Source organism: Aquarana catesbeiana, linkage group LG05, assembly GCF_042186555.1.
Source record: "Aquarana catesbeiana isolate 2022-GZ linkage group LG05, ASM4218655v1, whole genome shotgun sequence".
Lineage (NCBI taxonomy): Eukaryota > Metazoa > Chordata > Amphibia > Anura > Ranidae > Aquarana > Aquarana catesbeiana.
The window spans coordinates 402,825,878-402,852,859 of NC_133328.1; the positions used below are offsets into that span (position 1 = coordinate 402,825,878).

At 42.2% G+C, this 26,982-nt stretch overlaps 1 protein-coding gene across 1 annotated transcript in view; it reads right to left on the reverse strand.

Moving 5' to 3' along the window:
• The window catches only part of MBOAT1 (membrane bound glycerophospholipid O-acyltransferase 1), a 99,194-nt gene that overhangs the window by 19,074 nt on the left and 53,138 nt on the right, over window positions 1-26,982 (reverse strand). Inside the window, exons 6-9 of the mRNA XM_073631138.1 lie at window positions 26,796-26,850; window positions 24,015-24,192; window positions 15,244-15,436; window positions 1,250-1,353 (exon numbers count right to left, since the gene is read on the reverse strand). Of these exons, the coding sequence (XP_073487239.1) occupies window positions 1,250-1,353; window positions 15,244-15,436; window positions 24,015-24,192; window positions 26,796-26,850 (530 nt within the window). The remainder of the gene's footprint in view (window positions 1-1,249; window positions 1,354-15,243; window positions 15,437-24,014; window positions 24,193-26,795; window positions 26,851-26,982) is intronic.

The following is a 26,982-nucleotide window of genomic DNA, read 5'->3' on the forward strand; positions in this document are numbered from 1 at the left end:
GTCTTTCAGGACACTGTGGATACTGATGTGCTTGATAGTTGATGCCATTTGTGAGTATACATCTGTTTTATCATCATAATAAAGCTATCATAAAAGGTAATGCACAAGGCTGATATGCCCTCTGTTTTTGATTTCTAGTGTGACTTCTGGATTTCCACAGCCCTTAGGGGCAGCAAAGTTCTACCAACATTGGAGTAGCTGAAGCTCTGTGGTCCACCATTGCTGGTGCAGGAGATTTTTTTTTCTGTTTGCAAGCTTGTGCTTGCAGCATAACCTGGTATACTCAAACTCCATGCTTAAAGTGGAACTGCATTTACCATACCTAGATGATGCCCCTGGAAGCTGGAAAACACTGTAGTTATCACCACTACTCCAGTGATCTCCACTTGCTTCCAGGTCCCACACCGAGCAGCTGGCCCGCTGCAGTCTGAACATAGGAGGTTGGCTGTTCAGCATGGCCGCCATTCAGAGAATGCTTTGATATTCCTGAATGAATGGAAAGCGTTCACTGATTGGGCGAGGTGGAGAGCGTGACATTACTGACATAACTATATATAAAATATCTATAAATGGAATTATTTCTGTAAAATGAATCCAGATCCAGATAGGGCTGTATTTACCATCATGAAACTTAGCGCCAGTGCCTACGGTAGCATGGTATGGCAGGGGACTGCCCTTGTATACAAATTATAAATAATTTTTTTACCAAAACTGGGCTGCTTCAGTGCCTAGGGCAGCATTGTTGGGGGAGGGGGGGGGGGGGGGGACGTGTTATATTAATTGTCATCAATATTTGACTTGTCCATTAAAAGGAGAAGTCCAGCCAAAGCTCGTTTGGCTGTACCTCTCCTGTGCATCACAGGAGTGCAGTTCATTTTGCACTCCTGTGATCAGTTTTCAGCAGAGAGCGGGCTGAAGTCCGCTCTTTGCTGACGGCACATAAATTTGTCCAGGCGCCGCGTCATCACAACAATGGAAATCGCGATCCACCAGGTGCCTGGACTGACACCTGAGGTGGCTGCTCCGCCCCCTCCACAGCCCAGTGTTCCAGTGAGCAGAGCAGAGAGCTGTGAATGACAGTAAGCAGCTCTCTGCTCAGGGAGCTGTGAGAACCGAGAGGTATTTGATCGCTTGATTCTCAGTGCAGAGGCGCCGGGGGAAAGCTACAGCTACGGACCGATGCTGCATCCACCTAGGTAAGTAAAAATCTAAAACAAGCTTGATTCCCATACTTCTCTTTTAAGCTCACCTCAATGTTCCATATGTTGAGATTATATATTAAATCCCACTTGGGATTGCCTTTCTCATCCAGCCCATTGAAACCATATCCTGCAGCATTGTTAATAGCATCAGCTATAAAAAAAAAAAAAGACATTTAAAAGATAAAATCTACAGAGATGATTCAATATGATGTATAATCATACCAATCAGATGTTTGTTTTCATTTTACAACAAGAGCAAAATAATTACATCTACCTTACTGGTTATTAAGGGAAGTACAACCTTGCATTAAAAGCAATCCCGGTATGAAAAACTCGGTAATCCCATAAATTAGCTATAAAACAATATTGAACACTGCTTTCCTCATCCCACTGTGAAGGATACTGAACAAATTGTTCTCTCTCAAGAACGCCTATTCACAAGAAGTAAGCTGAAAAGAGGTACTGGAAAGATACTACCTAGTAGTACGCAGACAAGCATGTCTGCACTGCTGCTATCATCATAAAAGTGAAGAATATAAACATCCAGGTGCGTATTTTGTTACTGAAGGTGGAAACAATGAGCATTACACATCTATATATCAATGATGTGCATGTAGGGGCCTCAGGTGACCACCAGGAAAGCTATTCAGGTTACAGTAATTCAGATATTAGCCATGTCTATCTGTAATCATCACCTGTACCTCTTCATTGGTAAGCAGAGCACATGCCTTGCATCGGGGACTATGATATACTTTTTTTTGGGTCTATTAAAATAATGGAAAATCTAGTCTTCAAGTAAACACAGATGTTTTTAACTAGTACAAATGTAGTATAAAAATAACAAATTGGACACATTTAAGGTTTATGAGTAGATACATCAGGCATAATGCAGGGTTAAGTTAATGGAAGCATGGAAGAAAGTGGTGGAGATAAGTGTCAAGCACCAGAAAATGGATCTGAATGAGAGAATCTGCACAACATACATACATATACTGTACACTCTTCCAAATGCATATACTGTATGTGTTTACACACACTGATAAATGCACACAGTCTTACAGATACATACATACACTGTGACCCAAGCTATCAGATTTGCACTACCTGACCCCTCCAATTTTCTCACATATTAAGGGGCTGAGTTGGGGCAGGGAGCCCAAATACTTCCCATACAAATATTACTAGGACTTTAAAGCTGCAGAGCTCAAAACAGATAAATGAGGCTTACAGAAACTCAGGGCTCTCACACACTGAGATATTTCACACAGTGGTTTCTCTAGATTGGGTAATTCCTACAGAATAAAGCTGGCCATACACGCATAGATTTCTTCCGATTAGCTTATTGGCTGAACAGAAGAATCTAACAGAATGTTCCATCTACGTTAAACAGCCCCTGACGGCTATTGAAATCTGGCAGCTGGTGCCCATGGCTGTGAGAATACTTCAACAGTTAACTGCAGCTGATTATCTGCAGTCACTGTTTGGCTGCCAATTTTTTTTGCCTGGCTCCTTCTTAAGCTCAAAGTGTTACTAAACCCAGGAGCCTGCATTCACAATACCTGGTTTCCCACAATACACAGAATATGGAAATGCAATAGTTTCAGTAAATAAAAACTGCTAAATACCTTTTTCTTTATCGTACATCATGGGACACAGAGCCTTAAGTAATAACCTAATAGGCCACCTTCAGGTGATGGACACTGGTATACCCAATCCAGGATGTTGACTCCTTATATAACCCTTTCTCCTTCCAGGAGCACATCAGTTTTTTCTCCAGTGTCTAAGGTGTTGGTCACGAGTGAAGATGTGCTCTGAGGAGCTCCAGGAGGGATGCATGCTGGATTTAAATAGCCTCCATAGGCCAGATCCATTCAAAGTGCCACTGAAGCCAAAGTGGATGGTACCTGGGCCTCATATCCAAAGCACGAGGTTTTGACTGTAACGCCTCTCTTTGTGGGGCTGGACCCTGGGACTCAGGGCTTAGGTCATGCTACATTACCTAAAGCTTTCCTGGTGGGGTGCTTTTATGGGTCCAAGGGAGTGGAACCCCATTATTAAGGGACCCGGACCTTGAAGTTTGCTAAACGCAGCCCGCCGTGATGGGTGAAGGTTGGATTGTCTATTAATTCAGCAAATCCTGCTGTGGGGATAAGGTAAGGGAAGAAACAGGAACTAAAAAGTCCACCTATGCTTTCTTCTTTAAGGGAAAAAATGTTGTCAAGCCTTAATTCTCCACTAGAGGGAGTCTATGCACATACTTTAATCTGTTGTCTTCACTGTAAAGCTCAGTCAGTCTCTGTGTGGCCACAGCAGTTTGTACAGGAGGATTTTCTCAGGTAAAAAAAACTCCCAAAATGCTTTCTTTTTTCCCCCCTGAAGGGACCAGAGGGTTAGGAGAACATCAGCGGCGTACCCTCCTTACATTACTACCCCCCGCCGCGGGGGGGTGCGGAGGTCCCGTGGTTACTGTTACTGCTATTGTTGCTGTTACTGTTGTACCAGGGCTCTGCCTCCCCCCCCCCCCTCGTGTTGGGTCTGTCGGGAATATTTGAAATAAAAAAATACAGGGGAGCGGGTCTTCAGAGGGGGTGGGGCCTAAGCGCATCGCCATGTAACGTCCACGAGGACGCATGGCAGGAAATGATAATAAAAACACAGCTGAGACAGTCTTTCCTCGGCTGACGAGGAGGAAACCAGCAGTCTGCACACAGGGACACAGGAGCTGTGGGGCACGTGAGGGTTGCAACTGGCATTTTTTGATACAGGAAGGACACTTTTTTTCCTAGCACTAGGCTGAACTTAATAGTGGCTTTACTGTCATGACTATGTTCAGCGATTAAGTGCAATTGTATAGTGCCTCTGTTTTTGTGCTTAGGACTATGCCTGCCATAGGCCAAAAACGTAGGTTTTTGGCCATAGGTTTCACCCCCAGGCGCTAGGATCTCGAGTCGCATCCTCGCCTGAATGACCAATTATGGCAAGCCAGTGAGCTATTGTAACAAGTTCATGGTGTAACTGCTTCTTACATCTCAGCCCCTGTATACGTGACTGAAGATGTCCTTTCCTCCACCCTGCAAGGTCTAGAAGGAAGATTAGCGGCTTTAATCACATCCTCCATTCAAATGGATAGGAAGCATGCTAGATCCCCCTCCTCCACTTCAGACCCTTTGCAAGGGGAACAGTGGGCACAGGATGAGGTGTTACCCTCAGGCGATCAGGAGGAAAGACAAACCGATGATTCCTCTGCTGAGGAAACAACGGTAGGTGAACCTTTTCAGCCTCTCAATCTGAGAAATTGCTGATACAATCTCTTATGGAGATGGTTCGTTCTACTTTCATGCTACCCCTAACGGAGTCTCCTGAAAGCTCGGTTTCTTTCTTGGGTTCCTTAAAACCCTCACAGTCTTTGCATGCGTTTCCTGTGCATGCATTACTAGAACAGCTTATTTTTTCTGAATGGGAACACCCAGATAAGCATTTTCTCCCTCCAAAGAAATCTTCAGTTCTCTATCCCATGGAGGAGAAATTCACCAAGAAATGGAAAGTACCAGCAGTTGACGCTGCGATTTCCAGCGTGAATAAAAGCCTAACTTGTCCAGTAGACAATGCACAAATGCTTAAGGATCCAACAGATAAAAGGTTGGAATTCCTGTTAAAATCTACTTTTTCCTTGGCAGGTGCCGTTACTCAGCCTGCAGTCGCTGCAATAGGCTTCTGTCAATCCCTAAGAACCAATTTAAACAGGCCCTTAAGGAGGTTCCTGCACAACAAGCCCAGGAATTGGCAAAACTACCAAAAGCATTATGCTTTGCCATAGATGCCATTAAGATTCAATTCACCAGGCGTCCCGCCTTACGCTTATGCTAGTACATATGCGTAGAATCCTGTCGTTAAAAAATTGGTCAGCCGAAAGACCATGTAAAAACCTTCTAACTGGGTTCCCTTTTCATGGGGAGCGGCTATTTGGGGAAGATTTGGACAAATATATAAACAACAATTTCTAGTGGTAAAAGAACTCTTTTGCCAATCAAAAGAAAGTATAAACGCCCTTCATTTAAACGGGCTCTTTCCCCTGCACCAGGGGCTTCCGCCTCTAGGCAGTGACAACGGCCTCCACCAACAGACTCTAGGGGAAAACCTCAGGCTCGGGCCCAGACTCAAAAGAAGTCCTGGGGCCGGAAACCTGCAAAGCAGAATCCTAAAGCCTCATCATGAAGAGGCAACCCCCCTCACCAGGGTGGGGGGAAGACTTCTGCAGTTTTCAGAAGTCTGGCAAGAGGAAATTCAGGACAGTTTGGTCATCTCCACGGTAACGCTGGGGTACAAGCTGGAATTTCAGGACTTTCCACCATCTCGTTTCCTGAGGTCAAGCGTTCCCAAAGATCCAGAGAAAAGATAATCTCTGTTTTAGGCACTAGACCGATCAATATCTCAACGGGTGATCATACAGATCTCCACAAAAGAGCAAGGTTTGGGGTTTTATTTAAATCTTTTTATGGTACCAAAACCAAATTGAGATGTCAGTCCCATTCTAGATCTAAAAAAATCTAAATCAGTTCCTGAAGATCCGCTTCTTTCGCATGGAGACGATCAGGTCAGTAGTTTCTATCCTTCTAGGAGGAGAACTATCGACATCAGGGATGCATACCCTGAAAAGGTGTTCTTGCCTCAGGCTAAGATCAACTTCATAAGAGAGCTGGTGCGGATGGTCAGGTCAAAAGGCGATCCCTCCATTCGCCTTTGCATGAGGTTGCTAGGAACCATGGTGGCTTCATTCGAAGCGGTTCCCTATGCCCAGTTCCATTCAAGACTGTTGCAAAACAGTATCCTGTCTACTTGGAACAAAACAATTCACGCTTTAGACTTGCCAATGCGGCTCTCCCCAAGAGTGTCCCAAAGCCTCACTTGGTGGTTACTAACCCAGAATCTGCTAAAAGGAAAATCCTTCAGACCAGTTATCTGGAAAGTGGTAACGACAGATGCCAGCATTTCAGGCTGGGGAGTAGTAGTAGAAAAGACAACAGTCCAGGGACAGTGGTCAAGAGCCGAAAGAACCTTGCCTATCAATATCCTAGAGATTCGGGCAGTGCGTCTGGCTCTGAAGGCCTGGACTTCCAGGTTACGGGATTGTCCTGTCCAATCCAACAATGCTCCAGCTGTGGCCTATATCAATCACCAAGGGGGCACCAAGAGTTTCTCAGCGCAGAGAGAGGTGAACCATATTGTAACTTGGGCAGAAAGGAATGTTCCATGCCTATTGGCAGTCTTCATTCCGGGAGTAGAGAATTGGCAGACGGACTACTTGAGTCGCCAGAAGTTATTCCCAGGGGAATGGTCTCTTCACCCTGACATATTTCGGGTTGTTTGCCAAAGATGGTGGACTCCGGACGTAGATCTTCTAGCATCCAGGTTCAACATGAAGTTAGTCAAATTGTGGCCAGAACAAGGGATCCACTCGCATGCAGAATGGATGCGTTGGTGACCCCGTGGGATCAGTTCTCACTGATCTATGCATTTCCCCCTATTCAGTTGCTGCCTCGACCTCTTTGCAGGATCAAGCTGGAAAGAAAGCCGGTAATTCTGGTAGCACCAGCATGGCCAAGAGGTCATGGTATGCAGAAATCGTAAAGATGGCAGTGGAGGGTCCATGGTCCCTCCCACTACGACCAGATCTGCTCTCACAGGGACCGATATTCCATCCTACCATACGGTCTCTAAATTTAACGGCTTGGCTATTGAAACCCACGTTCTGAAGAAATGTAGGCTTTCCGGGTTAGTTACCTGATTAATGCAAGGAAGCCAGCTTTCAGAGCTATATATTATAGGGTCTGGAAGGCTTATGTTTCCTGGTGTGAATCCAAGGGTTGGCACCCTCATAGATATATCATAGGCAGAATTCTTGCCTTTCTACAATTAGGAGTAGAAATTAAATTGGCCATGAGTACTATTAAAGGCAAGTCTCAGCTTTATCAGTCTTATTTCAAAGACCGCTTGCTACACATTCTTTAGTCCGGGTTTTATGCAAGGGGTGATGCGGCTTAATCCGCCAGTCAAACCTCCCTTGGACCCTTGGGACTTGAACTTAGTTTTGTCTGTGTTAAAAAACAGCCATTTGAACCGATACAACATATTCCCTTAGTCCTTCTGACAAGGAAGTTGGTATTTTTGGTTGCTATATCCTCAGCAAGTAGGGTTTCGGAACTGGCTGCTCTTTCTTGTAAAGAGCCGTATTTGATTTTTCATGAGGACAGAGTGGTGTTACGCCCTCGTCCAGACTTTTTGCCAAAAGTGGTTTCAGGTTTTCACCTGAACCAAGATATTGTCTTGCCATTGTTTTTTCCAAAGCCATGTTCAAGGGAAGAAAAGTCACTACATTGTCTTGTTGTGGTGAGAGCAGTAAAAATCTATTTAAAGCCGACTGCTCAGATTCGTAACACTGACCTCTTATTTATTCTGCCAGAGGGTCCTAAGAAAGGACAGGCAGCGTCGAAATCCACTGTCGCTAAGTGGGTTCAAACTTAAAGTTAAAATTCAAACTTATGATTTAAGGGGTAAGATTCCCCCTTTTCAAGTTAAGGCGCACTCTACCAGGGCAGTTAGTGCTTCTTGGGTAGTGAGTCACCAGGCCTCCATGGCTCAGATCTGTAAGGCCGCAACTTGGTGTTCAGTGCATACATTCACAAAATTTTATCAGGTGGATGTAAGGAGGTATGAGGGGATCACCTTCGGGTGCAGTGTGCTGCAGGCAGCAGTATAGGTCCTCAAGTCTGGGGGTACCCTCCGGGTTGTGTCTCCCTCCCCTCAAGTAGCATTGCTGTGGGACGCCCCATTAAGTTATTACTTAAGGCTCTGTGTCTCATGATGTACGATAAAGAAAATAGGATTTTTATAACAGCTTACCTGTAAAATCCTTTTCTTGGAGTACATCATGGAACACAGAGGTCCCTCTCCTATTTTGGGATTTAAGTGAATTGCTTTGCTACAAAAACTGAAGTGCTCCTGGAAGGAGGAGGGGTTATATAGGGAGTGAACTTCCTGGATTGGGTATACGAGTGTCCATCACCTGAAGGTGGCCTATAACCCATTAAGTTATTACTTAAGGCTCTGTGTCCCATGATGTACTCCAAGAAAAGGATTTTACAGGCAAGCCGTTACAAAAATCCTATTTTTCATCAGCAGTTCGAGCAGTCTTGTGACGTCTATCAGTGTCAGGTTAAAGCTTGAAGGAGTTTTCTTTCTGCTCTGACTGTACTATCAGGCTACCGGACCCTGACCCTCTGTCTGGACAGTGCTGATTGGCCATGTGCTGATCACATGCATTCTCCAAAGAACAAAAAAAAAAATCTCTAGCAATACACACCAAACTAAGCATGTGCAGCTTGTCCCCTAGACTCTGTTCTATCCGGAGCTGGATTGGGGACTGTGAAAGAAGGGGAGGAACAGAGAAGACAGGATCAAAAAGCCTTTTTACGCAATGAGAAGGATTACCCCTTAGGTTCAACAGTGAGTATAACAAGCATGCTTTTCTGCATATACAGACTGATTTGACTGTTGTGGGTTTAGTAACACTTTAAAGTTTAAAGCAGCATTAAGCCCAAACATTTTATTGCAGCTTACCAATTCTTAGATGTGATAGCTACATTAGCTTGCTTTCTTCTTTTTACATTTGGTGTTCCTGCCAGTAACTCTGTTTTTCAAAAGAACAAACTCTTTCGCAAATGTATCAGTTACAGGGATGAGACAAACCATTTACCACTGGCAGGGGTGCCTAAAAAGATCAGCCTTTATTTATGTAAAACCTTTATCCCAAAAGGAAAAAAAAGTTCATTGTAACTGATTATAAAGTATTAGCTGGAGTTTGGCTTCAATTTGTTAGTGTATTTAAATCTGCTAGCACATCTAATACTCTCTTCCCCCCAGATTAACAATACTGCTGTCCAAATGTGCTCTCTATGCTCCTTTATCCAAAGAGGGGCACTGGAATACTGGAGGGTGTGTTAATAGCCAGATCAGGTGAAAACAGAGAGGAAAAAAAACATAAAATAGAAAACAAATGCAGCCGCTACATCTAATGATTGGTAAGCTGCAATATATTAACCACTTGCCGACCGCCTCACGCCTATATATGTGAGCAGAATGGCACGGGCAGGCAGAATCACTTACCCATACGTCCGATCGGAAACCCCCCCCCCCCGGTGCCAGCGGCGGTCGGCATTTGTCTGGGAGCGTTGAGAGGCGAGGGGGAGGCCATCCGATCGTGGCCCCCCCCTCGCGATCGCTCCCAGCCAATGAGAAACATCCCCTGCCTGTGTATAGTACACACAGGCAGAGGATGTGATGTCATCTCTCCTCGGCTCGGCAGTTTCCGTTCCGGCGCCGAGGAGAGAAGACTTCACAGTGAGTGAACACACACACACAGTAGAACATGCCAGGCACACATAACACCCCCGATCACCCCCCAATCACCCCTCCCCCCCTATGTCACACTGACACCAAGCAGTATTTTTTTTTTTCTGATTACTGCATGGTGTCAGTTTGTGACAGTTACTGTGGTAGGGCAGTTAGGGTTAGCCCCCTGTAGGTCTAGGATACCCCCCTAACTCCCCCTAGTAAAGTTTTAACCCCTTGATCACCCCCCGTCACCAGTGTCGCTAAGCGATCATTTTTCTGTATTAGTGTTGCTGATGACGCTAGTTAGGGACGTAAATATTTAGGTGTGCCGTCAGCGTTTTATAGCAACAGGGACCCCCATATACTATCTAATTAATGTTTTAACCCCTTGATTGCCCCCTAGTTAACTCTTTCACCACTGATCACCGTATAACTGTTATGGGTGACGCTGGTTAGTTCGTTTATTTTTTATAGTGTCAGGGCACCCGCTGTTTATTACCGAATAAAGGTTTAGCCCCCTGATCGCCCGGCGGTGATATGCGTCGCCCCAGGCAGCGTCAGATTAGCGCCAGTATCACTAACACCCACGCACGCAGCATACGCCTCCCTTAGTGGTATAGTATCTGAATGCATCAATATCTGATCCGATCAGATCTATACTAGCGTCCCCAGCAGTTTAGGGTTCCCAAAAATGCAGTGTTAGCGGGATCAGCCCAGATACCTGCTAGCACCTGCGTTTTGCCCCTCCGCCCGGCCCAGCCCAGCCCACCCAAATGCAGTATCGATCAATCACTGTCACTTACAAAACACTAAACGCATAACTGCAGCGTTCGCAGAGTCAGGCCTGATCCCTGCGATCGCTAACAGTTTTCTTGGTAGCGTTTTGGTGAACTGGCAAGCACCTGCCCCAGGCAGCGTCAGGTTAGTGCCAGTACCGCTAACACCCACGCACGCACCGTACACCTCCCTTAGTGGTATAGTATCTGAACAGATCGATATCTGATCCAATCAGATCTATACTAGCGTCCCCAGCAGTTTAGGGTTCCCAAAAACGCAGTGTTAGCGGGATCAGTCCAGATACCTGCTAGCACCTGCGTTTTGCCCCTCCGCTCGGCCCAGCCCAGCCCACCCAAGTGCAGTATCGATCGATCACTGTCACTTACAAAACACTAAACGCATAACTGCAGCATTCGCAGAGTCAGGCCTGATCCCTGCGATCGCTAACAGTTTTTTTGGTAGCGTTTTGGTGAAATGGCAAGCACCTGCCCCAAGCAGCGTCAGGTTAGTGCCAGTAGCGCTAACACCCACGCACGCACCGTACACCTCCCTTAGTGGTATAGTATCTGAACGGATCAATATCTGATCCGATCAGATCTATACCAGTGTCCCCAGCAGTTTAGGGTTCCCAAAAACGCAGTGTTAGCGGGATCAGCCCAGATACCTGCTAGCACCTGCGTTTTGCCCCTCCGCCCAGCCCAGCCCACCCAAGTGCAGTATCGATCGATCACTGACACTTACAAAACACTAAACGCATAACTGCAGCGTTCGCAGAGTCAGGCCTGATCCCTGCGATCGCTAACAGTTTTTTTGGTAGCGTTTTGGTGAACTGGCAAGCACCAGCTGCCTAGTACACCCCGGTTGTAGTCAAACCAGCACTGCAGTAACACTTGGTGACGTGGCGAGTCCCATAAGTGCAGTTCAAGCCGATGAGGTGGCAAGCACAAGTAGTGTCCCGCTGCCACCAAGAAGAAGACAAACACAGGCCCATCGTGCCCATAATGCCCTTCCTGCTGCATTCGCCAATCCTAATTGGGAACCCACCACTTCTGCAGCGCCCGTACTTCCCCCATTCACATCCCCAACCAAATGCAGTCGGCTGCATGAGAGGCATTTTCTTTATGTCCTCCTGAGTACCCCTACCCAACAAACCCCCCCAAAAAAGATGTCATGTCTGCAGCAAGCGCGGATATAGGCGTGACACCCGCTATTATTGTCCCTCCTGTCCTGACAATCCTGGTTTTTGCATTGGTGAATGTTTTGAACGCTACCATTCACTAGTTGAGTATTAGCGTAGGGTACAGCATTCCACAGACTAGGCACACTTTCACAGGGTCTCCCAAGATGCCATCGCATTTTGAGAGACCCGAACCTGGAACCGGTTACAGTTATAAAAGTTACAGTTACAAATAAAAGTGTAAAAAAAAAAAAAAAAAAAACAACAAATACAAAAATATAAAATAAAAAAAAATAGTTGTCGTTTTATTGTTCTCTCTCTCTCTATTCTCTCTCTATTGCTCTGCTCTTTTTTACTGTATTCTATTCTGCAATGTTTTATTGTTTTTATGTTTTATCATGTTTGCTTTTCAGGTATGCAATTTTTTATACTTTACCGTTTACTGTGCTTTATTGTTAACCATTTTTTTGTCTTCAGGTACGCCATTCACGACTTTGAGTGGTTATACCAGAATGATGCCTGCAGGTTTAGGTATTATCTTGGTATCATTCTTTTCAGCCAGCAGTCGGCTTTCATGTAAAAGCAATCCTAGCGGCTAATTAGCCTCTAGACTGCTTTTACAAGCAGTGGGAGGGAATGCCCCCCCCCCCACCGTGTTCCGTGTTTTTCTCTGGCTCTCCTGTCTCAACAGGGAACCTGAGAATGCAGCCGGTGATTCAGCCAGCTGACCATAGAGCTGGTCAGAGACCAGAGTGGCTCCAAACATCTCTATGGCCTAAGAAACCGGAAGCTACGAGCATTTTATGACTTAGATTTCGCCGGATGTAAACAGCGCCATTGGGAAATTGGGAAAGCATTTTATCACACCGATCTTGGTGTGGTCAAATGCTTTGAGGGCAGAGGAGAAATCTAGGGTCTAATAGACCCCAATTTTTTCAAAAAAGAGTACCTGTCACTACCTATTGCTATCATAGGGGATATTTACATTCCTTGAGATAACAATAAAAATAATTGCACCCCTGTCCCCCCTGCTTTCGCGCTAAGGCGAACGCAAGCGTCGGTCTGGTGTCAAATGTAAACAGCAATTGCACCATGCATGTGAGGTATCACCGCGAATGTCAGATCGAGGGCAGTAATTTTAGCAGTAGACCTCCTCTGTAAATCTAAAGTGGTAACCTGTAAAGGCTTTTAAAGGCTTTTACAAATGTATTTATTTTGTTGCCACTGCACGTTTGTGCACAATTGTAAAGCATGTCATGTTTGGTATCCATGTACTCGGCCTAATATCATCTTTTTTATTTCATCAAACATTTGGGCAATATAGTGTGTTTTAGTGCATTAAAAATCAAAAAAGTGTGTTTTTTCCCCAAAAAATGCGTTTGAAAAATCGCTGCGCAAATACTGTGTGAAAAAAAAAAAACCACCCACCATTTTAATCTGTAGGGCATTTGCTTTAAAAAAATATATAATGTTTGGGGGTTCAAAGTAATTTTCATGTAATTAAAAAGTGTCAGAAAGGGCTTTGTCTTCAAGTGGTTAGAAGAGTGGGTGATGTGTGACATAAGCTTCTAAATGTTGTGCATAAAATGCCAGGACAGTTCAAACCCCCCAAATGACCCCATTTTGGAAAGTAGACACCCCAAGCTATTTGCTGAGAGGCATGTCGAGTCCATGGAATATTTCATATTGTGACACAAGTTGCGGGAAAGAGACAATTTTTTTTTTTTTTTTTTGCACAAAGTTGTCACTAAATGATATATTGCTCAAACATGCCATGGGAATATGTGAAATTACACCCCAAAATACATTCTGTTGCTTCTCCTGAGTATGGGGATACCACATGTGTGGGACTTTTTGGGAGCCTAGCCGCGCACGGGACCCCGAAAACCAAGCACTGCCTTCAGGCTTTCTAAGGGCGTAAATTTTTTATTTCACTCTTCACTGCCTATCACAGTTTCGGAGGCTATGGAATGCCCAGGTGGCAAAAAAAAAAAACCCCAAATGACCCCATTTTGGAAAGTAGACACCCCAAGCTATTTGCTGAGTGGTATAGTGAGTATTTTGCAGACCTCACTTTTTGTCACAAAGTTTTGAAAATTGAAAAAAGAAAAAAAAAAAACATTTTCTTGTCTTTCTTCATTTTCAAAAACAAATGAGAGCTGCAAAATACTCACCATGCCTCTCAGCAAATAGCTTGGGGTGTCTACTTTCCAAAATGGGGTCATTTGGGGGGGGGGGGGGGGTTGTGCCACCTGGGCATTCCATGGCCTCCGAAACTGTGATAGGCAGTGAAGAGTGAAATCAAAAATTTACACCCTTAGAAATCCTGAAGGCGGTGATTGGTTTTCGGGGCCCCGTACGTGGCTAGGCTCCTAAAAAGTCCCACACATGTGGTATCCCCATACTCAGGAGAAGCAGCTAAATGTATTTGGGGTGCAATTCCACATATGCCCATGGCCTGTGTGAGCAATATATCATTTAGTGACAACTTTGTGCAAAAAAAAAAAAAAAAAAATTTGTCACTTTCCCGCAACTTGTGTCAAAATATAAAATATTCCATGGACTAAACATGCCTCAAAGCAAATAGCTTGGGGTGTCTACTTTCCAAAATGGGGTCATTTGGGGGGGTTTGTGCCATCTGGGCATTTTATGGCCTTCAAAACTGTGATAGGTAGTGAGGAGTAAAATCAAAAATTTACGCCCTTAGAAATCCTGAAGGCAGTGATTGTTTTTCGGGGCCCCGTACACGGCTAGGCTCCCAAAAAGTCCCACACATGTGGTATCCCCATACTCAGGAGAAGCAGCTAAATGTATTTTGGGGTGCAATTCCACATAAGCCCATGGCCTGTGTGAGCAATATATCATTTAGTGACAACTTTTTGTAATTTTTTTTTTTTGTCATTATTCAATCACTTGGGACAAAAAAAATGAATATTCAATAGGCTCAACATGCCTCTCAGCAATTTCCTTGGGGTGTCTACTTTCCAAAATGGGGTCATTTGTGGGGGTTTTGTACTGCCCTGCTATTTTATCACCTCAAGAAACGACATAGGCAGTCATAAATTAAAGGCTGTGTAAATTCCAGAAAATGTACCCTAGTTTGTAGGCGCTATAACTTTTGCGCAAACCAATAAATATACACTTATTTACATTTTTTTTTTACCAAAGACATATGGCCGAATACATTTTGGCCTAAATGTATGACTAAAATTGAGTTTATTGGATTTTTTTTATAACAAAAAGTAGAAAATATCATTTTTTTCAAAATTTTCGGTCTTTTTCCGTGTATAGCGCAAAAAATAAAAACGGCAGAGGTGATCAAATACCATCAAAAGAAAGCTCTATTTGTGGGAAGAAAAGGACGCAAATTTCGTTTGGGTACAGCATTGCATGACCGCGCAATTAGCAGTTAAAGCGACGCAATGCCAAATTGTAAAAAGTGCTCTGGTCAGGAAGGGGGTAAATCCTTCTGGGGCTGAAGTGGTTAAATTTGTGCTTTAAAATCAGTAGACACTAATGCATACAGAGTACAGGATGATATGGCTCAAACAAGTAAGGCCAAAAAGTATCCAATAGACACATAATCATTAAAATATGATTCCTAACATTATGTTCAATCTCATGAATTTAGAATAGTACATGAACAGTTATAGAAAATTATTCTGTCTATAAATATTCTACTCTATATTCACTTACCTAGAGTCCATGCAAAGTAGTACTTAGGTTTGTTAGCCATTGCGGCAATGTAAAGGTAGCCTAGTCTTGTCAAAAACGAATATTCATTAATGAAAGTATCATCCACAATACGGGAGATGGGGAAAGCCTTACTTATGGTCAGGAAAAAAATGAGCGATACCACACATATGCAAATATTGTGCAAAACAGCTTTCTAAAAGAAAAAAAAAATATTTACACTGTAAATTATTTTTTCACTAATATCATTCTGGTGCAGTGTATTGTTATCTGGGGTCACACATGAAAAAAAATAAAAATAAAAAAATCACAAATGTGACATTTGCAAGGTTTATACACAGTTTATTTATTTAGCAATCTGAAGTTGAGGCTTCCTTTGCAAATCCCTTCCAAATGTAAATCTTAATTCCAGAAAGTACAGTAGCTAAATGCAAAATGCATATATGGGAATAGTATTACTTGTCAACTGATTTGCAGTTCTATTCAGCCAGTCTTGGGTTTCAGCTATATAGAACAGCCATATCTCTAGTACAGCAAAAGCTCAGCTTGGAGAAACACAGTCTCATAACCCAATAATGAGTCATCACTCTGCTCTCTTCTCCTATCCTCATGTTTTCTGTAATCATTTATGAGTTGCAGCAAAGTCTGACAGGCTTCTAGAGTTGGCTTTCCATCATCCAATTCTTCACTGTATAGGGGATTGCAAGGAAACCAGCAACCATACAGATTTAGGTACTTCATCTATATGCACCTTAATACAGGTAAAAGAGAAGTATGGGTTTAAAAAAAAAAATCATACTCACCTAGATGGCTGCAGCATGAACCCAATGCTGCAGCTGTTCCTTGCCAGCTCTACACCAAGAACTGAGTGATCAAAGACCTCTAATTGCTCAGTTCTTGGTTACGCACTGAGCACAAAGCAGTGACTGGCTGACTCACTGGAGAACCCTAATGTAGAGGGGGTGGGAGGGGCTGGCTCAGGCTCTCAGCGGCATGATGAATGATGAAGCTAAGCCAGCTGTTAATCAGGCATTTGGGCAGATCCCAATGTTATTGTCTGGATCCCTGCAGAGCCTTGTGCTGGCTCTATGTTCTCAGCTTGCAGGGGGCAAAATTTGGGTCACAGAAGTGCAGAAAACTAAGTGAAATCCTGTGATCCACAGTTGAATTATGGTCAAAAGAGCTTTTGCCATACTTCTCTAATTTACTATTAATAAATATACAGTACTACGCAAACGTTTTAGGCAGGTGTGAAGAAAAGCTGTAAAGTAAGAAAGCTTTCAAAAAAATATATGTTAATGGTTTATTTTTTATCAATTTACAGAATTCACAGTGAGTGAACAGAAGAAAAATCTAAATTAAATCATTATTTGGTGTGACTACCCTTTGGCTTCAAACCAGCATCAACTCTTGCACAAAGTAATGGATTTTGTAGGATTAGAGTCAGGTGTATGATCAACCAATTATACCAAGCAGGTGCTAATAATCAGCAATTTCATATGTAGGTTAAAACACAGTCATTAACTGAAACTGAAAACTGAGGAACAGCCCAACTCTAGAAATAAGGTGACGTTGTGGAAGACTGTTTCATGTCAGATACACCATGGCAAGACTGAGCACAGCAACAAAACACAAGGTAGTTGCACTGCATCAGCAAGCTCTCTCCCAGTCAAAGATTTAAAAGCACACCGTAGACCCAGTGGCCGGCCAAGGAAACTTAATGCAGCAGATGAAAGACACATCAGGCTTACTTCCCTTTGACATTGAAAGATGTCCAGCAGTGCCATCAGCACAGAGCTGCCAGAAACCAGTGGGAACCAGGTACACCAGGTACACCCACCCACTGTCCAGAGAAGTCTGGCCAGAAGTGGTCTTCCTGGAAGAATTGCAGTCAAAAGCCATACTCCCAACGTGGAAACAAGGCTAAGCGACTCAACTATGCACGAACACATAAGAACTGGGGTGCAGAAAAATGACAGCAGGTGCTCTGTACTGATGAGTCAAAATTTCAATTATTTGGCTATAGCAGGAGGCAGTTTTTTTGCTGAAGGGCTGGAGTGAGGTACAATAACAACTGTCTGCCGGCAAAAGTGAAGCATGGTGGAGTTTCTTTGCAAGTTAGGGGCTGTATTTCTGCAAATGGAGTTGGATATTTGGTCAGGAATGATGGTATCCTCAATGCTGAGAAATACAGGCAGATACGTATCCATCATGCCATGCCATCAGGGAGACGTGTAATTGGCCCCGAATGTATTCTGCAGCAGGACAACAACCACAAATATACAGCCAATATCATTAAGAACTATGTTTAGAGTAAAGAAGAGCGAGGATTCCTGGAAGTGATGGTTTGGCCCCAACAGAGCCCTAATCTCAACATCATCAAGTCTGTTTGGGATTACATGAAGAGGCAGAAGAATTTGAGCCAGCCTACATCCACAGAAGATCTTCAAGATGTTTGGAACAACCTACCTGCTGAGTTCTTTCAAAAACTGGGTGCAAGTGTACTTAGAAGAATTTATGCTGTTTTGAAGGCAAAGAATGGTCAAATAATGATTTGATTTGAATTTCTCTTCTGTTCATTCACTTTCCATTTTAATCGATAAAAATAAATTTCTTCATAATTTACAGCATTTTTTTACACCTGCCTAAAACATTTCCACAGTATTGTATACCTGCTTTAACTGGTGTTTTTAATAACTGCTTGGAGGTCAGCTTTAACTTTTTAAAAATGGAGATCAGCAGCAGTATGTGATGATTTGTCACAAGTTTGGCAGAAATACTAATGTTAGGGAATTAACTGTAGTAATTTTTAAAGCCTGGATATTTAGTAAAGGCAGGAACTATTCAGAGACCTATCAGATGCCTTTGTATGATTTTGCCAATAAAATCGGCATGGGGTATGCTAACAGACAAGTAGCCAGCTATCTGGCAGAGTGACTAGGCCATAAAACAAAAGGTTTTTGATGACTCTAATAGTGGTGGCATCTATGCAAAAAACATCACAATGTAAATGCTGCCTGCGTATGAAGGGATTACATGAATGAGGTCTTTGACAAGCCACTGGTGCAGAACAAATGGTACTTTCACAGGACAATCTAAATATTTCCAAAGTGACATACTGGGCATGTGCAGAAGACGGATGTTGACCTTTTTTAAAATCATTTTAATCAACATAAACCATGTGGCATAACACTGCGACCTCAAGCAACTGGATACAGAAGCAAAAGAAAAACAAATCCATCCATGGCAATGTTTGGTGTCTCTGTATAGAAACCTAAAAGGAAATAGCTGCAAAGCTTGAAATGGGAATAAAATTATTTAAAGAATCAGGCAAAGTATATTTTTTCTTTTTGCCCCATTGTACTGACCTAAACAATCCCATTCTCCACTTCACACATGTATACTTAATTAGGTCATAGACAAGTCAAAAACCGAACACAAATTCCTGTTAATCATCAGATTGTTTGTTTTTCGCATCATTTGTGTGGCAGATGTGACACTCAATTTTCGTGTGGCAATCGAAAGTGCCCAATCCAACAAACTGGATTTTTTTTTTTTTTTAAGAAAAACGAAACAAATGGCGGCACAATTGTATGCACTATTTTCATTTTATAGAACTGTGTATAGGTAAAAGAAAGCTGGCAGCTCAATCTTCCGCAATGAAGGAGTTTATTTATCCAGGTGTAGTACAAAATAATACAGGGCTAACGTGTTTCGGCATGTAGCCTTAATTATAGCTACATGCCGAAACGCATAAGTCCTTATAATTATATTGTACTACACCTGGATTAAGAAACTCATTCATTGCAGAGAATAGAGCTGCCGGCTTTCTTTCCCCATTATGTTTGCTTGGGTGCTAGGAGGACACTACAAGCCAGTGCACCGACCTCTCACCACCTCAGGGAATTAGGTGTTTTCTACTATATTTGGGCTTTGATAGAACGTTCGGTTTTTTAATTTTTCTATGGCTGGCTTTACTGCGATCCGAGGCCAGGAGACAGAGGATAATCAGCCTCATAGATGTCTATGGGGCTGTAATGTGCAAGGGCAGCTAGAAAAAGGAACACTAGATGTAAAAAATTGAAACTGCGGCCAGTGGATCTCAGTAAGTATACATCTCTGGAGGGTGGGATCAGTTAGGTCAGTGCAAAGGGGCAAAAAGAATAGCACTTTGTTTGAAAGTGCACTTATTCTTTAACTTGAAATAGATTAAGCTGAACTCCATGCAAACAGCTAAATACACGGAAACTCCATACAAACAGCTAAATACACAGATTAAATACATATAAGGGAGTTTTTTTACCTGCCAATTATTACATATGTTCATTCATTTCTGAGATTTACACAGCACAGCCAGCCTGGTGACCTGACTTTTCTCTGCTACAATTCAGTAGCGCAACTAAATCTCATCCCTGTCCCAGTCTGATTGGGCAGTGAAAGAGAAGCAGCAGACTGAGGAGCTCATCTGTCTTCTCCTATCAGCATGCTCCTTGTTAGCACATGAGCACTGCAGCACTCCTTATTGGCTACCTTTGCAGCTTTTCATTCTCCCAATCTGAGCTCTACTGTACAGGGATTGCAAGAGGTTGATGCCAGGACAAATTGAGGTTCTTAAACTAGACGCTTTTAAAAATGCACTTATTTGGTATTAAAACATACCTGCATGCCAAACCAGGCAAACACCCCAGCTCAGTAAGCAATTACTGTCGTATTTCCCTAATTAATAATGACCTAAAGATATAACTAAAATCCTACCAGATCAGTCTCCTCCTTTATCAGCCTCTATATACATAAGGACCAAGTAGGCTTCATCCCGAGTAGGCAAGGTCCTGATCAAATTCAGAGGGCTCTGGACATTATTTCCCTTCTTAGATCGGATTGAGACGGTGGCCAATGCCAGGAGGGATTTTTATTATCGCTTGATCTTCAAAAGGAGTTTGACTCACTATCTTGGCCTTATCTGTTTAGCGTTCTGAAAAGATGGGGCTTTGGCCATTCCTCAACATTCTAGGGGCACTTTACTCCACCTCTGAAGACCAGATTAGTCTACCGGGATTTTATTCCCATTCTTTTCCCATCTCTAAAGGCACTAGGCAGGGTTGTCCTCTCTCCCCCCTGATATTCGCCATTGCGCTAGAGACTCCTAGCTATAGCCATTAGGGAACATCCAGACATCCGAGGGGTCACTGTGGTCCTCAATTACATAAATGTGCCCTCTTTGCAGATGACTGCTCTTAAATTATCACTTCCCCATTAATTTCCCTCCCTAACATCTGTCATCCCTTGGATGACTTTAGCCATATTTAAGGTCTTCGCGTTAACTTTTCCAAATCTTTAGCTTTAAATGTCTCTATTCTGCCCCCCTTGGTGTTGCGTCTCAAAGAAAAATTCCCATTTACATGGAGTGACACAGAAGTCCCATATTTGGGAGTGAAACTTACCACCAGGATAGAAAACCTTTATGGGCAAAACTTCCCCCCGCTTTTTAAAAAACTGAGGATCTAAATCAATGGGCCCACTTGGAGCTTTCTTGGCTAGGCAACTTGGTCAAGATGGCGTTACTCCCTTGTTTCTTCTACTTTTTTAGAGCCTTACCCGTACCTATAGTCAAAAGATCACTTAAGATGCCTACAATCCAAAATCATTAGCTTCATTTGGGGTTGAACAAGTCACCATCTTTCTAAAGCAACGCTCTTTAGAGTCCAAGGCAAGGATGGATTGGGGGTTCCCAACTTATTATGGTACTATCAAGCAGCCCAACTAACCCAACTCTTGGTAATCTATTCCTGGCACACCCCGACTGGATTCATATGGAAAGACAAGCAACCCCAAACCACACTCTCGACTATTTATTATGGTGCCCTTCTAAACTACGACCCCCTATCTTAGCTCCAACCCTATCGCACTCCTTCACCCTTTGGGACTCGCTCAGAGAACACTCACAATTGACTTCCCCCATTAAGCCACTTTCACACATCTTTCACAATCCCCATTTCCCTCCTGGTATTGATATACGAGTCTTTAAATGGTGGTTGGATAAGGGGCTCTACAGAATTGATCACTTCTTCCTCCCATCTGACCCTTTATCTAAAGCCTACTGCATCAGTAAAACTAGAAATGCCTAGGTCCGAACACTTTAGATTCTATCAAATTTCCCACTTATGGATTGGTAAACTTGACCCTCCTATCTTTTCTGACTATGAAGAGTGGTGTGGTCAAGCTATGGAACAGAGAGGGGGAATCTCGGTGATATACAGATCTCTATCCTCAACAACTTTAAAGACTACCTATATGCCAGCCTTAGAGAAAGACCTATCAAGCGAATGGGATCTATGGGTCTGGCATAGAGCCTTCTTTAGATCAATCAGAAGGGTACTCAATATAGCTCTAGTAGAAGCTAACTTAAAAGTTATAGCCAGGTGGTATACCAAAATAGCCCAGATATACCCAACCTCTTCTCCCCTTTGTTTTAGAGGATGGGACCCTTAATTGGTAACATGCTACAAGTTTGGTGGGAATGCCCTAAACTCAGAGGCTTCTGGAATAACATTTTTAATATTATCTGTAGAGTGACTGGCTGTCCAGTCCCACAGTCCCCACACCTGGCCCTACTCAATTTCCCATTTGAGTCTGTGTCCAAGAAATCTCAACAACTAATTTTTTTTATTCTTACGGGAATAAATTAATTAATGACTAAACTAAATTAACCATAGCCAAGGCCTGGAAACACCCCTTGGTATCCTTCCCTATGTCTAAAAGAAAAATTTTATGAAATATGGACCAAGAAAAGATGGTCAGTATCCTACTTAATACCACAAAGAAATTTGAAGCCATATGCGAACCATGGGCGAATTACGTCCATACGTCCTTTTTCGGTGCCTAAGATAACTCTTCTTACTTGAGCTCTTCTGGGGTGGTCACAAACCCTCCCTACCCTTCCTTCCCTCCCTCTGCCTTTGCTCATCTCCTCTCTACCTTCTTCTTCTCTAGTAACTTTTCTTGTCCTTCTCGGTCTTTGTCTAATGTCAAGTAGTATTACCTGACTATAAGCACCCTTGCAAACTATTGGTGCTGATTCAAGAAGATACCTGTATCTATTTGTTGATGAAGAGACGTTTACTTAACCATTAAGACAACCTAGCACCCCATAAGGGTTTTCATGATCGTACTTTATTCAACTAATATGCTACAAGCATCAAAACTTTTAGCCACTTCCACTAATGAGAATGATGTTTCTCTGTGTTGTCCTCGGTTCGGGTGTATTTCTGTTGGAGCTGTGGAGGATGCACAGCTTGCACTACAACTAATGGTTATTTCCAACTTTTAAACTTAAGATGTTTGCTACAGTTGTACATGTATTTTCTTGCGCACATTTGATCCCTTGCCCAAGGTATTTATTGTTATTGTTAATATTAACCTGACATCCTTTTATATGTCAATTGTACCTATTTCTTTATGTTAAACTCAATAAAAAAGATTAAAAGTAAAACATACCTGCATGAATTGGTGTTTTTATCTGGCTGAAGTTCACCTTAATGGAAATAATTTCATCAGTATGTGTTCAAAAATCTTGTTTCTACTTTATTCTATTTTACCTAGCAAAGAATTTGTATGGCTGTCCATCCAGTCCTTTCTAACACAACACCGCCTGAAGGATGACACCGCTTTCTCTCTTTTATTGAAGGAAGACCGTAGTTTAATCTCTCTGCCCCTAACCTGCAGACTCCTCAATAAAGGAGGAGTTAGCAGACTAATAAATTAATCTCTCTGATCACTTAGCTCTTTCCTCCTGTCGGCTTTCCCCTTCTCAGCACATTTCAATGCTGCACACATGATTGGCTCATAGTACTGCCCTTACCTCTCCCAGTTTTAAAGCAGAATTTTACTTTCTCAATGAACACTGACTAATTTTAATCCTTATGCTGCTAGCATTAGTAAATATATATATAATTGTTTTTTTTAAATTTTTTTTCATTTCTTCAGTTACTTCTTGGTTTCCAGGCCTAGGCAAATGATGCCATACATCCCAGGAGTCTTCAGGAGGGGTTTTCTCAGCTAAGCACACCCTTCTGTCTGCATGCCTGAGCTAATGGCAGATAAATGCTACATGAATCATCTGCCTTTACTCAAGATGGCCACGGCTAGAAATGCTAGGGGGGTATTTTTCAAAGTGATTTCTCAGCAAAATAAAGCATGGAGACATGGATGGATGGATAAAAATTCCGATTAGTGTTTTTTTCGTCCCTGCTCAACAGAAGTTGATCATTTGATTGAATTCTGTTGAAGGAACATGTTGGAGAAGTTTCCCTCCATCAGCCATTGATCAGTGTATTTTGACAGCTGCTGGTCCCCTTGTTAGAATACAAAGTCCTGGTAAGAGGGGATTCCTCCATTCACCTTGTTTCTGTGGATATAGACATTTGTTATACACTAACCATGTATAAGCCAGCTTTAGTGATGCTATACCTATACAGAGGATCGCAGTAGGCTGATTGAAGAGTACTTTCACTAGCTGCAGTTACAAATAAATGTGATGAACCAATGAATATACAGCTGCATTCATCTGTGTCTTTTATATTGGCCTGGAGTTCAGCTTTAATCATGGGAAATTGTAAAAACGAGAGACAATGCCAAGTATAGCCTTCGGAATCAATAAACTAAGGGGAAAAAAACTGTTGGTTCTGACCATTTCCATTCAACCAAAACCCAAGATGAAGAGCACAAACTGGCTATAAAAAGGTGAGAAAAGGAAGCTGTATACCTTTAGTACTCACATTTGGGGAAGGATCTGACACATGGCATTTTTCTTTCAAGCGGACTTCTTTTAACTTTGATCGTATGTGACTTCCTTCAATAAAGGCAATGTAGTCCTGGAAATTACTGCAGGGCCCAGCAAGTACACTCATAAAATTCAGGTGGTAGCTAAGGTACTCCAAAAGAGTTGGTCTTTTCCTGAAGATAATATTGATTGAATATAATAATAAATAATAGATTGCATTCTCTGTATATATGTGTGGTCTAAAATATTATATCTTACCTGACCATTTCTGGGCACTGTTTAGTTTACAGATAATGATACTAAGGGCTGGTTCACACCAGATGCAGTCCAGTGCGTTTTTATTCTGCATCAAAACAGCACAGACAGCGTTTAACATGGATTCTAATGACCCTAGTTCACACCAGTGCAGTGCGTCCCAATGCAGTCAACAAAAGTAGAACATGCTGCATATTTTCTATTTGGAATGCATCTAGAATGTGGCAAAAAGCAATAGAAATGCACCAGAATGCACATGTACTCAATTGAGACAAAGAAAAAAAAAGAAGGAAAAAAAAACACACCAGAACACATCAAAAACATGCATGAAGAAATGCATCCGGAACGCAGAAATCGTGGTGTGAACCGGACCTTAATGCAAAACAATCTGTTAATCAATACAATAAACAAGCACAAGTTAAAGTGAAAACAATAGTAACACAACACAATCCTACATGTATTGGTCAGCTTTAAATGTAATCCATTGTGTTTTTATTGTATACCTTTTTCTTAATAAATTAGGTTAAGATGTAAATAACACTTGTCAGTTTTTTTGCTGTCTGTGTCCCTGGAGAGTCACCCCTTCCATTTGTCCTGTTTACCGTTATCATGGAAAGTAATAGTAAAAGAAAATCCTAGATTTGGGTTGACATCAGAACACTAATAGAGGGGAAATCTTCCAATGGGGACAATAGTTCTGGTGACACAATGGGATTTCCCCATTTTGAAGGGATTTCCTCTCGCTTCTTGTTTTGGCTATTGGACAGGAAATTAATGGAAATCTCCCCGATAGAACAAAGATGGCAAAAACAACTGACAGGGGTTATAATCCTCCCCTATTCTATCCAAAAAAAAAAAGTTTGGTCTTTAGAACACTTTAAGTCAGGTCTCGTAGTGATTCTGCACTAAAATCTCCCTAAAATCTGCCTAAATTCCTGTGCATTACAGAACTCCTTCCCCTATGTCATGGAGATGAGGAAAGAGAGAGGTTTTCTTTAGTCCTAACATACTTCTTGTCATAGGCTGCCTAGTTCTCCACAGTGGACCTAATACCAGGCCTACATAACTTTTACTAGCACAGTGCACTGTTATGTATGGTGTGGTACTGCAATACTGCATATTATAGTGCACTGCAAAGCAGATGTGTTAGCAGGTGCATTGAAAGAATGGCACCACACTGCATTCACGTGCGTTACTACATTGCACTGGTGTAAATGAGGCCTAAAAATGTTCCCTTTTCTGCTGTAGGAACTGTAGATAAAGCTTATGTTTAAACATAAACTGGATGGCTCCAAGCAGTACGCGATACATATGGAAAAAACCTCATGTAGTAATGATAAAAAATCTTTTAAAAATACCAGCAGTACCTTTTACTTTCAGACACTATTGGAGCGATATTGCCAAATTTCCTGTGTATCTGATCAGTGCAAGACAGATTAGGAAGCAAGGGGAAAGCTCCAAAATGCTTTCTCAAAAAAAAAAAAGTTAAAATTTTGGTCGTATTTTTATTGTTGCATTTGCACCCGGTAAGACTTCCTCTCACTTCCTGTCCAAATAACTGACATCAAACAGAACAGGAAGTGGGGGGGGGACTCTCCCAAATGGGGACACATACAGCACTGAAATCCTGACACTGGTTCTTAATTTCAGTCTCTTTATTGATTTTTTGTTAGTATCAAAAATGTAACACATAGCGTGGATGCAACCTCACTGTATCATCAGTATACACAATTTCTTAAAACATTCTTAACACAAAACCCCCACTCCCATCCCCAGCCCCCCCCACCTCATGCCTTTCCCTCCAGGTCAATCCTATTCCTTTCCACTGTTCCTCCTCTCCCTCTATTTATTTATCTAATTGCTTCCTCTATGTTTTAAATCCTATGCTCCCATTAGTTCTGCAAATCTTATTGTTAACTTATAGTCAACCCATTCTCGCCATTTCTCTTTGAATACCTCTATTCCCTCTCCATCGCTGAACCTAAGATATTCTAAGTTTTGGATTTCATTTATTTTATTACACCAGTTCTTCATTGTGGGCCTTTCTGGTTCCTGCAAATATCTAGGTATAAGGCTTTTAGCCTAATCACCGCCTTATTTAGTGATGTCCCCAGTTCCCTCTCCCACTTCTCAATGACAGTGGTTCTAATCTTTTCCCACTCTATCCAAAGTGAAAGAAAGTTGACTAAAGAAGGGCTTTAGAAAACTCTGTTTCTCTATTGTATGCACCATGTAGCAGTCACACAAAGTAACATCTCTTTTAGCAGACATTATCACTGTTCTGCAGAGTGCCTTGTAAACAGAAGTTATGATATGTCCACTGTGTTTTAATAAGACCCAAGACAGAGCAACCAGGAACACCTCCAAATTCAAAACAAAATGGAGTTAAAGCTCACATAAAATTTCTTATTTTATCTAAGCATTTATCTCTAGAAACTGTACATGCATTTTACTATCTAATGTATCTATCTAATTTCAAACACATTCATCTATTAAAAAACATTTACATGAAATCTCTTACTTAACACAGTTTTGGAGTTGCTGCTTGGTGAGTGATTCAGCATTGTGACTCATTCCTAAAAGGAGAAGTAAAACATAAAAATAACAGCTGAGGATTAAAAGGAAAAGAAGAAACTGCAGAGAGTATGGACATATATACAGTATTAAACACAATCACAAATATAGAAAACATACTGACCAGTTCTTTA